Raw genomic sequence first — 17159 nt, forward strand, 5'->3', positions numbered from 1 at the left:
ACAGCCACGGCTGGAACATTTTCTCTGCGAGATGAAAGGCCTGAAGTGGCAGAGCTGGGATCATGTCAGCCTTTCTCTGCACCAAAAAGACAAGCATCAAGTCGTCAGTGTTCGAATCTGAGGTGGATCCAAGTAAACAGCCAAGTTTGAATAATAAACACCTTTATTTAGTTACAAGTGTCAAAGGGAAACTGAGGTGGTCTTGTAATGAAAGTAATAAGTATTTATTTGTCCAGTCAATAACAGGCCAGTTCATGTTAATTAGTCATCCATCATTTTACTAAGGTGCTGTAGAGCCTGATGGCTGTGGGGATGAAGGATCTCCTGTATTGTTCAGTCCTGAAGCTGCTTCTCTGATCCATCAGGATGTTGTGAAGGGGATGGTCAGTGATTTCCAGGATGGACTCTACCTTTGTCTGTGAGCATCTGTCCACCACAGCCTCCAGTGAGTCCAGCCTCAGTCCAGTCACTGAACCAGCTTTTTTCACCAGTTTGTCCAGCTGCCTTGGATCCTTCTGCTTTCCACTACCATTTCTTTTGTCTTAGAGATGCTCAGCAGGAGGTAGTTTTTGTGACTCTAGTCTTTGTATTGCACATGTTTGAGCCAGGCATTACTAACAGTGGTGCAGTGAAGGAGTATTCAGAGCCTTTCTAGTCCTGTGCTCAAAATCCTGCGCTCGTACTGTTAATACTACATTCATCAGGGCTTCAGAACCATTTTACTGTTACAGCTGCTTAAAGTGGAGCAGGTTTTATCTACTTAATACACAGGTAATCCAGTGATTACCCCTCCCATAGGTCATGAGATTAAATCTAAAGAATTGTGAGATGATAATGGAAGAGAGAGAAGAAACCGAAGAGGAATAATTTTATGCATATTAAAGTTAGGTACAAGGAAGTAACATCTGCACACCGAGTTAAAGCAACATTTATTTAAAAAGACAATGTTTCAACCCCAGTTGTCAAGTCAACATGTCAATGACAAAAACAGACTCAAAACACATTTTATATCATATTTGGTACAAAAATCTTCTTACAGTACCTACAGTACACATAAATAATTTAGTAAATGTACTGCATTACTCTGCATCATTAGGTATAGTGAAGTTGTAAGAACAGCCAAGTCTATTTCTACCCTTCCAAAAAAGTATACCTAAAATTCACTTTATAAAGTAAACTTAAGTAAAGTTCAAGTATCTTCCCAAAGTATATATACATATATGTAATAAATGTTAATGTATACTGCAGCTAAACTGTGTAGTACACTATGAGCCAACTTACATGTACTGGTTTTACCTTAAGTATAAGTAAAGGTTTACCTGAATGTCCCTTCTGGGATTAATAAAGTTTATCTTATCTTATCTGATATACTTCTAGCCCCTTTTTAGTTTATGAAACTATACTAAAACTCGTTAGGTATGAGAGTAGTAAACTTTGAGTACACAGCTAATTTAGTTCTAGGTTTTATTTTGTATTACTATTATTATTATTTTCTCACATAACGGAGTCTTCCTCATAATAAACCATGGGGCAATTTAAACAGGTGAGACAGCGGAGACTTCAAGCTCATTGGCCAGCAAGGTTGTCATTCTTGTTTTGACCGAACGTCCCCTCAAATCTCATTGGTCGCTGGGGACGTCAGTCAAACCGTATTCGCGCTGCAATAGGGCACTCGCTTCTCGTTGTTTATCCTTCAGCAACGCCCCTGTCCAACACAATCTCGAGATCCCATTGGTCGAACCGTCATCCGTCGAGTGACGTGCGAAAACGCCGCATTACGATTGGCTCTGTTGGATTTCAATCACAAAGACAGCTCGAAGCGATTGGTCGCCCTGGCTGTCGTTCAACCCTCCATTGTCCGGGGATTGGTGCAGCAGCGCGGGCGGATTCCTCCATGGGCTCGGTCTTCAAGGCTCGCGGAGAGCGAATGTCGTCATGAGCGGTGGGTAGGAATTAAAACATTGGTGTTTATATTACAATCTACTTCGTAAAACGTTATATTTGCATTAACAGAAAAGCCCTGCACATTATGTGGTGCGAATAAGTGTGTTTTAGTGGGGCTTGGGCAGTTGTGAGAGGCAAAATAAGCAGTGCACTTCCGGAAAAGGGCTGCCTTTTTCTCTAACGTTATCAAAGAGTTTGACTTGCTAGCTACGCGGCAGCTAGCTAGCTAGCCCGATACGCTGCTGGCTATTTGCTTGTTTTTACAAACCGCGTCCGGACGTTTCCACAACTCACCACCCCCCCCCTGTGAATTATTAGTGTTAGATAATTAAATGGTGCGAAAAAACAGCCCCGTTTTGGTTCACCAAACTAAGCTGCACACGGACCAAATCAGCTTAGGCTAGCCGTTAGCCTCTTCAGTCTGCCCCGGTCAGCTAGCAGCTAACAGCTAGCTGTAAAGCTGCTGCCTGTCCACAGCGAACCGAACCGAACCGAGCAGTACTCAGTTGATGACGGCGTTATCTTGAGGCAACGCTGCCCCCCCCCATGTTTGTGCCTAAAGACGCTCTGTCATAAGTGGTGGTTGTAAAACGTCCAAAACACAGCTCGTCGTTAAGAAGCAGTTTGTGCAGCAGCTCTGGTCATCAGGGGATCCAGGGCCAAGAGAGGTTCGGTGTTTTGGTTCGGGTGTAGCTAAAGTTAATGCTCCACCATCCTCAGCTGCATTGATAAGACTGTGGCTTAGCGAGGCAGCCGAGAGTCTCAGAGAGGAAGCAGTTCCTGTTTGTCTGCGGAGAAGCAGCGTCAGTTTGTTTTGTGCTGGCAGATTAGATGCTTTAGTGTGAAGACACTTTCAGACTTTTCCCTCATAACAAAGTTTATTTTTAGCCTTTCGAAAATATCCACATGCTTGTATTAAAGCTCCTGTCCGTGTCGTTCATGCAGCATGTTACCGTCTCATTTCTGAAAATAGATGGACTCTGGTGGTTTCTAACCATCTGGCTGCCAAGTGTCAGCAGAATGATGGCTGGAAACTGACAAGTGCAGTTACAACAGAAGTTTTATTATCAGTTATGTTTAGTTAAAGCTAGTGCTGTTTGCTTTTAATCCAGTGGTGCATACAAAGCAGCATATCCATTATTGGAAATGTACAAGCAGACACGTTATACAGTTTGTTTTTCTGTGTTGCTAAATTATGTAGTGTTTCTTGTGTATCCAGCTAATGCTGTGAATAACTACAATTGTTTCATTGTGAATTAATCTGCAGATTATTTTCTAAGTCAAATGTCTGGTCTGTAAAATGGACGACAGAAAAGCAGCACACATTTGGGAATTTTCTGCAAAAATGACTGTTATTAATCGATTAATTGACTGATGGTTCCAGCTGTTCAGCTCTCAGACTCAAATGTATTGGTAGTACTTTAGAGGCAGAAACTGGCCTACTTTACCGTGCAGCAGCAAAAACATAAAATCAGCATCTTTTGCAGTTGGAGTTTATAATAGAACCGGCCTTTCCCAGCAGCCTGTGCACTTCTCACTAGTATTTCTGTTCACAAGAACACGTGTTTGCCAGCTATCATACATTGAACTCCACTGATATGCTAAAATTCAAATTTTGCAGTTTGTTTTTCATGTTAATGAATGCTGACAGATGTGGAGTTAAACTGACAAATACAGCCAAAGCACTGCTGCTATAAAATCACAAATGAAAACACTTTAGGGAGGCTACAGCAGATGCAGACTGCCTGCCCTTAAATTCTGCATTCATCTGGTGCACTTGAATTCTTTTCTGAATATGTATTTTAAAAGCCTGTGATTTATTTTGTGTACGAGCTGTAGTGCAGCTCAGGCATCAGTGGTCAGAATAGGTCACTCGGTGTAAATTGTAAGTCTGCCACTGTACCTGGAACATTTTGAATAACAGCTTCAGCCTATTTCAGGCATTGCCTAGTCCTCAGGATTTACCCGGCTCTTAAACTACCAGGCAGCCCGCCCTAAATGTACTTATGGAGACTGCCCAAACACAAATATAACATGCTCACTAGATTTTGTGTCTTTTCCTCATGTAATGCTCTGGACTGCAGTCTCACAGTACGTTCCTCTGCTTAGAGAGCACCTGACTCATTGCCAGTAGCTTGGTATTTGTTTGTTAGCGTTGTTTGTGCTTACACTTTTCCAGGGCCAACCCTAACAGCTCTCATGGCCAGTCAGCAAACCTCATAAAAACCAGCTTACTAGATGTTTTGGAAAAGGGATGCTGGTTATTTTACATGGGCTTTTGCAGAGGCTGCCCTTGTTTTGAAAATGTTTGTAACTCAGTACTGGTGTTTATACACGTCTTCATATATTTCTTTAGCTGCAGTCTATTTGACACAGCTGGTTTTTCCCACGTTGCATGGAACTGTTGGTGATGCTATGAAATTATCTTGCAATAATAAAGGTGTTTGTGATAGATTATCGATCACAGTGGTAGATATTCTCATCAGTTTTTTCATATAGTTGAATTATAATGGTGTTGTAGCTGCAGATTGACATTTGCTGATATGAACTAAATGAAGAAAGAAAACAGTCCTCATATGTACCTTGGTGTCTAATGAAAAAGTGCAGTGTGGTTTCATTAATGAGGCAAACACAATAACAGAAATGAGACTGTACTGACATTGTAATGACTCCACAGTTTCCCTGGTATGAATTGTGATGTGATTATTTTTTAATATCCTCCACCAACATGGAAATACTGAGGAAAAACATTTTCCCAGAACCACCGGCATTCCTTAATGCTCTCAGAGATGTCAGCCACACTAATCTTCCCCACGTGTGGTTAAGATAAATATGCTAACATGTAAATGTTTGCAAGTCAATTCACTAATTAGCATAAGGAATGACTTCATTAGCGTGACAGATGATGCTTAATGATCATATGGTGATTACAGACGTCACAGAGCTCATCTCTTTCTGTCCTGTGACCACTGAAGACAGATGCTGCCTCACTATGACACTGTGTCTGTGTGTTTTCCAGAACAACAGGACAGTATGGCCACCACTGTTACTGTCAGTCCCAGCGAATACCTTCAGCCCTCCACCGCTTCCACACAAGTGAGTAACAGCCAGGTGTTGTTTGTGCTGTTTGTGCACTGCTGCTCTCCCCTGGCATCATCTCTTTAATAACACATGATACATTCATGTCGCTGCATGCTGAAGACACATTATCCTGCCAGGCTCACACTGAGCAGCTTACTGAACATCTGTTCGTTAAAGTATTTCACACACAAATGGGATCTGACGGTAATCTGATTAAAAATGTACTTCTCTATCAGTTTAAAGTGATATCAGTGTCAAATCTATATTATGGAGGACTAAATATCTGATCATGGAAGTGCAGGGTTTGAGCTTTGTGGCATATTTTTTATTACATGGTCCTAATCTTAGGTTTCTTAATCTATCTTAAATTATTGTCCCATTGTTGTACTTTGAAGTAGCAGAGAACCTTTCAATTAAATGTATTGTGGTACTTGATTAATTATGTCAGTATTAAAAAAACCTGGTCACAATTTAGAATCAGGTCTTTTCACCCCAGGTATATATTCACAGGGCCCGGTGTATATAAAGTGTTGTAGAAGTGTTAAACAAGCTGAAGCTGACATTCATGTAGAATGCTTCCTTGTCCTGCAGCTTGAGGATCACACATATGGACCAGAGAGGGGCACAAAAGCTTCGCAGGTGGAAACTCACATCTACTACACCACTTGTTCGACACTGTTTGTGTTTCTTTATGTGTAGCTGAAGGCTTTCCTGTTGCACTCTCTTCACTTCTGGTCTCTTGCTATCTCACCTTATTTCCCTCTTAGTGCTCACCTGTCTCTGCTCAGGCTGGTTTTAACAGACTCTGAGTTGCATCTGAGTTATGTGTCTGTGTTCCTCTTTGCAGGACACCCAGCCCTCTCCCCTGGCCCTTCTGGCTGCCACCTGTAGCAAGATTGGCCCTCCTGCAGCTCAGGCTCCAGTCACCTCTCCTCCATCACAGCCACAGCCCCGCAGGCTCCTCCCCATAAAGCCAGCTCCAATTGCCCCAGCTCCACCCAAAAACCTGGGGTTTCTTTCAGCCAAGGGCAATGTGATCCAGCTCCCTGCTGGCCTGGGCTCTACGGCCCCCGGCAACCCCATTGTCCTCACTATCCAGCAGAGTCCGGCGTGCACCCACACCTCGGCCCCCACCAACATCCAGTACCAGGTGGTGCCACAGATTAGGGGTGCCCAGACGATTCAGGTGATGCCCCAGGGAGGTCAGATCCAGCTCATACCAGGCACCAACCAGGCCATCATCACCACTCCCATGACAGTGCCTGCCCCAGCGGCTGCCACTGCTCCGGTCACACCACAGAAGACTGTAGCCATCAAACCCTCCCCTAAGTTACGGAAGCCAAACAACACTCCTGCAAACATGGTGCAGCTGCCAGGTGGGCTCAGACTACCACTCAATGTGGCAACCGGAGAGGTGGGCGAGACTCAGATCGTCACCGAGACGGCAGCTGCTCCTCCCAATCCAGGAAAGGAACGACGAGGGAGAAAGAAGAAAGTGGCTTTGGCTGCTCAGCCTCCGCCTCCTCCTGCTGCACAGGCTGCCTCCCCACCCCCAGAACAGATGGAGACCATCCTCATAGAAGCTGGTGACAACATCATACAGGTACTTGTGGATGCTACCAACTTTGTTAGAGTCCAGCGGCCCCTGCTGCACTGCAGTGCCTAACAATCTTAACGTGTGCTCACTGATACTTCTCCAAACACAAGCTTCATTCTTGACTTTGGCAGCACAAACATATCTGTGATAAAATATTCTGCACAGTTCACTCAAAGTACGAGCTAAAGGAATGTGAACTCCGCCAGCAGTTAAACCTCAGTGGAGCTAATCAACTGTACTTTGTGCCAGCAACGGTTTATTGAATTTACAGTGATGTGAAGCGGTTAATCAGTTAATCCTCACAAAGTGACGTTTTTGCTTTTTTTTGCCACTTTTATTTGGAAAAACACATCATCCAGTTTATAGATGATCGTGCTTGGAGTAAACTGAAAGTCTTCAAATATATTTGGATAATAAAACGTGGTCATTGGAACAGCAGAACACATTCACCACAGTTATTCTCTGACTTTGCAGTTTCCCTCAGCTCCACTGAGCATTTTATAGCTCCAATACTTTGCAACTGTTGCAGCGTTTGTGAAAAAGCTCCACAAACCCACTGTGTGCTAACAGCTCAGCAACAAGCAGCTGACAAATAAAGTTAGCGAAGAGTGGAGCATATTGCAGCTAAAGAGATGGATGTCCCCCTGGGGAACTAGTAGAGCTAAAAGAAAGAGTGTGTACAGGATTTAAATTTGTCTGGTAGCCAGAAACAAATGAATGCTGATGTTGGTCAGTGTCTTAAGGATGAGTAAATAAGCCTAAGTTGACCACAGCAACACTATAAGGTGTTAATATATAATTAATGCCAGTGTTGTAGTTACAGCTTGTTCTGCTGCTCCAGAGTGGCCAAATGATTAGTTAATGTAAGTTTAATGAAGTTTGTGCTAATTCATTGGTGATGGTGGATTAGTGCTTAAGGAGATGGCCCCATAATTTACAGGCTCAAGGACATCGTGGCAACACTGAATCCCTACTTTCTCGCTGTCTCTGTATTTGCAGGCTGGTAACAATCTCCTGATCGTGCAGAGTCCTGGGCAACCAGCTGTGGTGCAGCAGGTGCAGCTGGTCCAGCCGAAACCAGATTCTCAGATGGTTCAGATCCCCCAGCAGGCCCTGAAGGTGGTGCAAGCCGCCTCTGCCACACTGCCGCCCGTTCCTCAGAGACAGTCAGTGCCCTCGAGCCTGCAGTCCACCCCGACAGAACCTACACCGACACAGGTATCCATCTGTTGCGTCTGTGTTTGGGACAGGCTGAAAAATTATTCTGCACACTGGTCTGATCCCTCAGTTTGTGTTGGGTAACAAAACCGCTGCCGTTGACTGAACAGAGTGGAGATTCCACTTTTCTCAGTCTGTCCCTACTTTCCCGGTACAGCGGCTAATGCTAATGCCCGATGTCTAGTCCAGTAAAGAAACACACACAGCAGGAACAGATGGATTAGTGTGTGGACCTTTCTATTCTAATCCAAAGCTGTTTGGGATAACCAGCATTTTATTATACGAATGTGTAATGACGACAGTTTAGCAGTTGGTTCAGGTCTCTTCTTATGTTTTCCACGACCCATTTTAACATTTTCTTCCCTCAGATCCTCTTCAAAACAGCATCGGGTGAGTGGCAGTCAGTTCTGCTCCAAGACTCTGTTTCCACGACAACCACCTCCACCACTTCGGTCGCCACCACCGCCGCCACCACCACCACCTCGCCACCAGCCAGCACCAGGAAAACGCTGGCAGGGGGGCGGAAGGAGAGGACTCTGGCGAAAATTGCCCCAGCGGGGGGGATGATAGCGTTAAATCCGTCTCAGCTGTCGTCAGCAACTCAGGCTGTGCAGACGATCAGCATCAATGGGGTCCAAGTCCAGGGAGTTCCTGTCACCATCACCAATGCAGGGGGTGAGTTGCTGTTGGTTTGTTTGTGTTGTCTGTGGACTGATTGCAACAAGAGTAAACCAGTTAAATGTGGAAACAAGACGACACCACAGATTTTTTAAGGTCTCTTATGGAGGACAAAATTATTTGGTTCTCACTGGTAAACAACACTTTAGACTATAGATCATTTCATATTGGAATAATAATATTTAGCAACTGAAAAGTGTTTGATTAATCCCCCATATCCATCACAAAACAAGAACATCCTTAAGACACAAAGAGGTTAATGAGCAAATTGAAACAAAAACAACTCTGGTTTACACACATACATTGTTTTATTGGTAATCAAGTTCTGATCAAATGTGTGTGTTTAGTAACTACTGAAGCCCTAATGCAGGAACTATCATAGACACAAAGACTGTGAGGCAGCATTTGTTCATCAGGAGGTGAGTTTTCTAAGTGCAAAAACAACAACAGCATAGGGGGGAAAACAGATTCTTAATCAGCTCTGGGTCGAGGCTCCATCTGTTTGGAATATATTGTCAACTCAGTGCTTTCATGTGTCTGTACTATGTTAATGTGCCTATTAATCATTCACTTGAATTTCTACTGAATGTGACACATAGCGGTCGACTAGTAGTCTAATTAGATTTTTAAGAGAAACTTGTAGGAGCCCCGTGTCCTTACAGCGTGTCTGTGTGTGTGTTTGTCAGGCCAGCAGCACCTCACGGTGCAGACGATGCAGGGTGGGGGGCTCCAGCTGGCAGCAGCACAGGGCCAGCCCACCATTCAGGTAGACCAGACCCTGACTCTAGAGCTGCCTGGCCAACCAGGAGAGAAGAAGCGACGCATGGCCTGCACCTGCCCCAACTGTAAAGACGCAGATAAGAGGTGAGCACGTCAAGAGATGGACAAACTGATAATTGTGTAATAATTTAACCTGTTCAGCACCACTGTCCTGGCGACGGGACATTTAGCATATTTCGCAACACTGAGCAGAACACAAGTGTAACCACAGTTAAAGTTTTGTTGATATGGACGTGCTATACATCATTTGAAGGCTCCACAGTTTGGTCGCTAAGTTCATTTTAGTAAAGTAAAAAGCACCGATGCATAATAATGTGAGATCTACCACTATGATACACTATACGAAATAGCGGCTCCCTACCTTTGAAGCGGTCCTGAAGTCATATTATAAGACCATTATAAGGCCATTACACACCAGGAGTGATGCAAGTAAACGCCACGAAAAAGTCCAAGGCGAATTAAACGCACCACAGATCACACATCAAATGCGACGTGAATATGCGACTGCACCTTCTAAAAAGTCGTGCTACAAAAAATGGATTCCTCATCAAGCGATGATGACCTTGTGCAGATTTTACTAAATAAATGCATCCATCCATTTTCTGCCACTTTATGTGGGGCCGTGTCACGGAGCAGTGGTCTAAGCAGAATAAATGCATGAAAAAAATGAAATGTGGGCTGCACCCAATACAATACCAAGAACAGTCGCTATATTGCACCCAATCCCGCTCATCATGCAGGGTATGCAGGGTATACAGGGTATGTGTTGGGTATGTTCATTTCGCTTATTTCGTTGGCTACACAGCAAAAGTGTCCCCGTCATTTTCTGATAAGATTTGACTCCAGGATAGCCTGTGAAAGACAACAAGCGCTCCCTGTTTTGGACTCCATTATGCAGTGTATCCTGTCTTTTTTTTTTTTGTAGGAGTACAGCTTGTTATTTAGCCAGTCACCTGAGTTTAGTAAGAGGTAATACCCCTACAAACATATGATCCTACCCGAGCCACAGTGTTGCGTATTTCAATCCTCCCTACTGTACATCTTTACACATTACGCGTGGTTTTATCACGGCAAAAGCACAAAGAAAGAATTTGTACCTGCGGAAACTGTAGATCATGTTTTAGCGTCTTCAGAAGAAAATGAAGACAGTGAATATGATTCTGCAGCCAATGAGATGTTCACTGAGGGGCTCGACACAGTTTTGGACCGGTGAGTGTTGAATTCTCTCTACCTTTAGCTATGATGAGCTTTGATTCAGCTACGATGAATTTTTAAATAAATAAATAAATAGTTATACAACAATAGACCAGAGCTAATATATAATTATAGAAACATAGCATAGAGAAAGATTTACACGAGGATGGTAGGGAGGTGATGTATTAGTGTTAGTGTTAGCCCACTGATTTCCCTAACAGTCTGCATGTTATTGTTTTTGTTCTTTCTTACCTGAAAGAAAAGACAGTGACTGGGAGCCTGAGGTGAAAAAAAAGGCACAGCTCCACCACCGGCTCATCAACACCTTCTGTTCCTCCACCTCTGGCCACCACCACCACCACCACTGCTTCCACCTCCACCTTCCCCATTCAACAAGGTTTTGGAAGGCAGATGGGTAGAAGAGGGAGCTCACCTAGAGCAACGGGGTCCCCTTTTGCCGATCCACAGCGGTGGCACACAGCTGAGGAAGAAGATTTTGAGCCTCCCCCCCTAGTCTTCATGCCACTGAGCCAGCCTGGACTACAGCAGAGGACCAGGACTGCTGCAAGTCCGCTGGATTTTTTCAGACTGTTTTTTTACAGATGTTGTTATAACAACATTAATGGCAAATACCAATGGCTATGGCTGTAAGAAACAGCAGGGGAAGAAAGGGAAGTGGCAAGACTTTACAGTTCAGGATGTGTTTTCTTTCCTTGCTCTTATCATTTATATATGGGCTTTGCAAAGACTACTGGAGAGGTTCACGGCTTTACAACCTCCCATTTCCCCCCTCTGTCATGTCCAGGAACAAATGTTTGAATATTACCTGTTCTCTGCAGCTGAGCAGTTTGGAGGCAGATGTCCCTCATAGACACCAACCTTCTGGGAACTGGTTATCACCTATATGTGGACGCTTTTTATACCAGTTCCCATCTCTTCAGGGACTTACTGAAGAAAAAAGTCGGGGCTTGTGGCACCATCCGGCAAAACAGAGCAGGTTTTCCTAAGACTGTGGCCAATGATTTTGATAGAAAAACCCCTCTGGGCAGTATTAGGTGGGTACGGGACTCAGACCTCCTCTTTGTAAAGTGGATGGACACACGTGAGGTCGTCATGTGTTCCACAATCCATAAACCATTCAGTGGAGACACTGTCCGCAGGCAGGTAAAAGAGGCAGGGAACTGGGTGCAGATGTATGTCCCCATTCCAGATGCTGTCTAGGATTACAACATGCACATTGGGGGTGTGGACCTGTCAGATGCCTTAATTGGTTACTACTGCATTGCTCACAAAACAACTAAGTGGTATCGAACTTTCTTTTACCACTTTGTGGAAATTGCTGTAGTAAATGCTCACATTCTCTGCCAGCAGTGCCAGCAGGGCTGTCCCATGACTCAGGAGGAATTCAGGGAGGCCCTTGTCGAGGAGTTGGCAGGGTCTGTTTCAACTTCTCAACTGTCCACATCCCATCAGCCTGCAGCTCCGTCTCCACACAGGCTAAAGTTCTTCAGCGAGGGATTGGATGTCCCTGCAGGTCAGGCAGCCTCTGCAGGCAGGAGGAGATGTGCCCTCTGCCAAAAGAAAACTCCTGTGGGCTGCCAGGCGTGCAGCGTTTTGTGCCACAGAGGGATTGCTACGACCTGTGGCACACTCAGAAGAGCCTGTGATGGCATTTTTTATTGTATATTTTTGTCAGTTTTATGCTACATTCTGTACAACAGTTCATTTTACACTTTCTATTTTTTATTTTATCGTACATAGTTACATTTGCCATTTTTACTATTTGTTTGTTCATTTTGGAATAAAAACGTGTTTGCTTGCAATTCATTTTCGTAGTGCCACAGTTCTATATAATTGGCTACCTGGAAATACAAAGAAGTCCCTGCACACCAACTATAGTATGGATGTCTGAACATTTAAAAAATATATATATATATGCTGATAAAAGGTTTTATGGAAATCAAAATGCTTCAGTGTGTTTTTCAGGGTCGCAGAATTAAAACACAAACTAAAAAGTCCACAGTTTCCATACAGTTATACCTAGAGGCCTGAAATTTTATACAGTTGTTGTTTACAACATGTGGAATCACTGTGGCGAATCCCCAATGCCTGCTATGAAGCATGTCCTTGGTAGGGTTATTCAAAAATTGCATTCAAAAAAGCTTTTTTGCCATTTTTGAACTGATGCAGTTTAAGTTTTTTCTTTTCATGCACATTTTCAGAAACTAGAAAGTGTTACCTTTTCAAATGATGTCTGAAGCATTTTGGCTTTACTGTTCTTCTAGAAAATGGGCATAAATTACCAACAAAGGTGATCCTGAAGAGGTTAAAGCGTTTTTTTTTTTTTTCCTCAGTAAATTAGAGTCCAGTCATAGTTATCTGCTCTTAGCACTGACAGAAAACACTGAATAATACATCCTAATGTGCAGTGGACAAATGCTTTGTAAAGGTCTGAAGGTCTGTTTTTGCATCAGCAGCTTATTTAAAACCTTTTAATAATCAGTCGTGCATTAGTCAGTGTTAATTTTGGATACTCCAGTCTACCCTGAAACTGAATGTCTCACTGAGTGTGTTTCTGTGTGTCTGCAGGCCCGGCGAGGTGGGGAAGAGAAAGCACATCTGCCACGTCCCCGGCTGTGAGAAGACCTTCAGGAAAACGTCTCTGCTCAGAGCTCACGTCCGGCTGCACACCGGAGAGAGGCCCTTCGTCTGCAACTGGGTGTTCTGTGGGAAACGCTTCACACGCAGCGACGAGCTGCAGCGGCACGCCAGGACACACACAGGTACCAGAGAAACTGCAACACACCACATGTCGATTAGGACAAAAGGCCCATAATAAAGCAAGGCACTTAGTAAATAACACTGGTTGAGGTAAAAGCTACAAATATTAGCTGCAGTTTTAACCATGTAGCTCGAAATACATGCTGAAAGTGAAAGAAAACTGAAATAAGCTCATTTGATTTTTATTCTTGTGAGATATTGATGTAAGCTGACGAAGTAACATATTTTTCACAAACCTCAACTATATTTTAAATAATTATTTGATGATCCAAGCAAAAAACATCCTCAGAGCATGTTGGTCCCCTGAGGATAAAGGGATCACCCCACTGTTTGGGCTGTGTGGAGTAAGTCGAAGTAGAACATGTTGTGAAATAGTACGATCACTTTGAAGTCTGCTGCAAATATACGGGTGATTTACTGCCCAGTACTAAGTAAAAGCTGTAATAAATATTGTACTTCTTGTGAGTAAACCATGCTGTGTCGCTCCCAGACCTGTTCGGAAAACGTTCCTAATAGTTTGACTTTTAAAAACAAAACCACCCTCACTGTCTTTTTTTGTTTCTGCTGCAGGAGACAAGCGCTTTGAGTGCAACCAGTGTCAGAAACGCTTCATGAGGAGTGACCACCTGACAAAGCATCACAAGACTCACTTAAACACCAAGAACCTGTGAGCGGAATGTATACTGAGGGTATACACAGAAAAACTCTCAGAAGCTAAAGACTCAGTTAGAGGAAGGGGGGGGGGGAGTGTCTGTGACTTGTCCCATAATGGGAAATACCTATACCCCCCCCCCACTCTTCTAGGACGCTGTGTAGAGTGGTGTACAAAGAAATCCTACTGGTGGACTTTGAACTGATCCAGAAAATTTAAAAATAGTTTATTTTTGTTTGTATTCTCTGGTTTGACCAGAGGCAGGAACCAGCTCCGAATGAACGCATCAGAAAAGGAGATGATGAGGCTTCAGACTCAAACGCTTATCACAGCTTGCTTATTTATGAACTTCTCTAGAGGAAAAACACAAGATTTATTCAGGCACCAACACCCACGACCGTTCTGTTTTTTTTTCCTTCATGCTTGTTATTTTTAATTGTTTGTTGTTGAACATCAGGAACTCCCCAAAATTCGCTGTCAAGCACCAAAAAAAAAAACAAAAAAACAAAGAATTCAGCAGCTGCTGCTTTGTAAATGTAAATTGTTTTATCTGAGTGGAACGATAGTTTTGTTTTAGGCAATTTGGGGTTGAGCAGGAATTCCTGCTGTTTTTCCCAAAAAAGGTTGGTTCATTACATAAAACCTCCCCTTAACTTAGACTTAAGAGTTTTTAAAACTTTTAGAAGTTTACATCAGCCATTTTTAAATTGTGTATATGCATACTATTATATACATAATATAAATAATGACAATAAACTATTTATATTTTTCCATACAGTTGTTACAAATTGAGACTTAATGAGCAGAAATGCAGAGACGGTGTTGAGAGTAAACAAATTAGACTTATTACAGCATGTGCACAGGTTTGCTTTGAGGGTACTGATCCCACTGGCCTGAGGTCTTTCAGCGAGGTTTGCATTACTGAGGGCAAAGTCTGACGTGCAGTCACTTAGCTGACGGTTCTTGACAACACAACAACAGCACTTCAGTGTGTGAGTGGCCTGGAAGGGCAGTTCAGGGCCACAAGATATTGGGCCTCACTAAAGTTTGAATATCAGTGTCAGGCCAAAGGAAAAGTGCTGATATCAGATAAATACAATGAGGTTTTTGGTGAGGCTCCTCTTGAGTCCAACTGTACACTTCAGAATAAAATGTGGACAAGTTGATTATGTGTAACAGAAGGCATTGAAGTGGACAGAATGGAAACCCAATATTAGATCGACAGCTTTAAACACTTGTGGCAAAGTTTTCCATACTGCTTGTCTGATGGACATTAAGGACATTTAAGAAAAATTTGAGCACTTGAAAAGGCCCCTAAAACTCTTTACCATTAGAAGTGCTGCTGCTGGTTTTTAAGCAGGACATGGCTCAGCTATCCCCAAAACAAATCCTAGAGTTCTGGAAACAGTGTCAAAGAAAGAGAATGAGGTTTTACTCTCCAGGTGCTAAGGATTTGATTCTATAAAATATCGATGATGCTGGCTCACATCCTTCTTTTCTCTCTGTGATCCAAATCAAGCTACATGGTCGGTTATCCATCTTGGATGCCGCAACAGGTACGTTGACTGCAGGGCTGGGTAACAAACTTCAATATTTTGTCGATGCTGAAATTCAGTAGCCTTTTCTCTGAGTGTCACAGTTGTCGAGTTTGGCCACGATCATATTCTGTTTTATCACATGGTTCCTGATTCAGTTCAGTCTTTAAGTTGTGTGAAGATGTCTGTTTTTTTTTATATCATCATCTGCTTCTGTTACCTGAAATTTCACTTTTCAAAAAAAGTAAAAATCAGGTGCCTGTAGAAACAGTACCCAGCTCTACTTCTTCGTTGAATGCTCATAAAACAAAAAATTAAAAAACCACACAGCTCCAGGGGGACACTTCCATTCACGGTATGGTCTTTATTTTGTAGCCTATGCATTGCTGTACATACCATCAGAATAACAATTATTTGGCCTGACTTGACAATCATGTCACCAGATGCAAAAAGGAAAGCTTTCTCAGGCCTTCGATCTGTTCCTTTGTACATGGTTTTTCCAGCTATATAAAAGCTTTAATTCTGATTTAACACTTGACCAGCATTAGGCCTACTGTACAGTATTCACACAAGTTACTTAAATATCAATATACTCTTGCTCATATTGTTTTTGATCAGGATGAAGATGTGCTGACTTTTTGCTAATGAGTCAATTTGAAGCCTGGCCTTGTGTGGGACTTTCTTTTCTGTAAGAAGTACTCTGACTTATTGTTAAATAAGCTTTTTGGTCAAATTCGCTTGGTGCCATTAGACAGCAGGTCTCCACCTCTTGTGTTTTCACTGTGGTGTATTCTAATACTGTGACATTAATGGTTTGTGTAACATTCTCCAGCAGCAGCTTCCTCTCTGTACACACCAGAGACGTTTGACCAAAACGCTCAAATTAAGCTAGATTTATTTTTAAGCACTTTGAACCAGTTTTGTGAAGTGCTGCAAGAGGCGACAGATGATGTAAAGCTTTGGTGGCCAATATTTGGTGTATTTTTTTAAGAATGTGTCTGAAGATATGAAATGCCACGGGGATGGATACGCAAAACACGCTCATATTTATGTTTGTATTTCATGGCTAAATATGTAAATACAATGTGTGTCTGTCGGACACAGTAAATGTAGGTTATTCAAACATGAAAGCTGCCTAGTGTTGTGGTTGGTGTGGCCAGTACTGAAGGAAATTGACTTTGTATAGTATGTAAGGAATAAAATAAAATGTGACATTGTATAGCTTCATTCCTGCTTTGTATAAGACTTCTAGATCTTTTTTCTATTGAATTAAAGATGCCTTAGACAGCTGCACCCAGTATTTAAAAATGTTTTTCTGTCTAATTCCAGGTAACAACATTTGTTAAATTCCTTTTGTGTTTTTTAATTGTAACTTCTGTTACACGCTAATATCATGTGCACTGATTTAAAACCCCAGGGTCCCAAATTTGTAAATTAAATCTTGTAATTAAATGTAACTACATATAATGAAGCTTTGCAGATTAAGGCATTTCTGTTGCTTGGTTTCCATGAGTTCAATGCTTCTCCTTCTCCAAGTCTATATGTCCTATAATGTTGTGCAGCCAGTTGTTGTGTATATCAGGAGAAACAGAGAACCAGCAACTCATTTTATAACTTGTATTAAGGTGCTAAAACATACAGTTTGCTCCTTTTTTACCCCATCAATAAAGAGCTAAACCAAATGTTGGTTCTATTTTCT

General features: G+C 42.6%; 1 protein-coding gene across 5 annotated transcripts; it reads left to right on the forward strand.

The window, feature by feature from the left end:
* Positions 1–1898: 1898 nt before the first annotated feature.
* Positions 1899–17142, forward strand: sp2 (sp2 transcription factor). 5 transcript variants are annotated; one of them, XM_026303216.1, is made up of 9 exons: positions 1905–1942; positions 4964–5040; positions 5617–5664; positions 5873–6628; positions 7622–7840; positions 8209–8515; positions 9205–9382; positions 13082–13275; positions 13844–17142. In XM_026303216.1, the coding sequence occupies exons 1-9, from the start codon at positions 1936–1938 to the stop codon at positions 13942–13944; spliced, it is 1887 nt and encodes a 628-aa protein (XP_026159001.1). In that variant the 5' UTR covers positions 1905–1935; the 3' UTR covers positions 13945–17142. The 5 variants fall into 5 exon arrangements, with proteins under 5 accessions (XP_026159003.1, XP_026159001.1, XP_026159005.1 ...); XM_026303217.1 differs by lacking the exon at positions 1905–1942 and adding an exon at positions 3043–4786; XM_026303218.1 differs by lacking the exon at positions 5617–5664 and having other exon boundaries at positions 1899–1942.
* The last annotated feature ends 17 nt before the right edge of the window (positions 17143–17159 follow it).

The sequence above is a fragment of the Mastacembelus armatus genome, chromosome 1 (genome assembly GCF_900324485.2).
Source record: "Mastacembelus armatus chromosome 1, fMasArm1.2, whole genome shotgun sequence".
In the NCBI taxonomy this organism is placed as follows: domain Eukaryota; kingdom Metazoa; phylum Chordata; class Actinopteri; order Synbranchiformes; family Mastacembelidae; genus Mastacembelus; species Mastacembelus armatus.

Bases quoted from the DNA above. Each gene is read 5' to 3' on its own strand.
- sp2 (XM_026303216.1), top strand. The intron at 5,041-5,616 runs GTGAGTAACAGC...CTTGTCCTGCAG, and splicing joins CCTCCACCGCTTCCACACAA to CTTGAGGATCACACATATGG. The intron at 9,383-13,081 runs GTGAGCACGTCA...GTGTGTCTGCAG, and splicing joins TGTAAAGACGCAGATAAGAG to GCCCGGCGAGGTGGGGAAGA.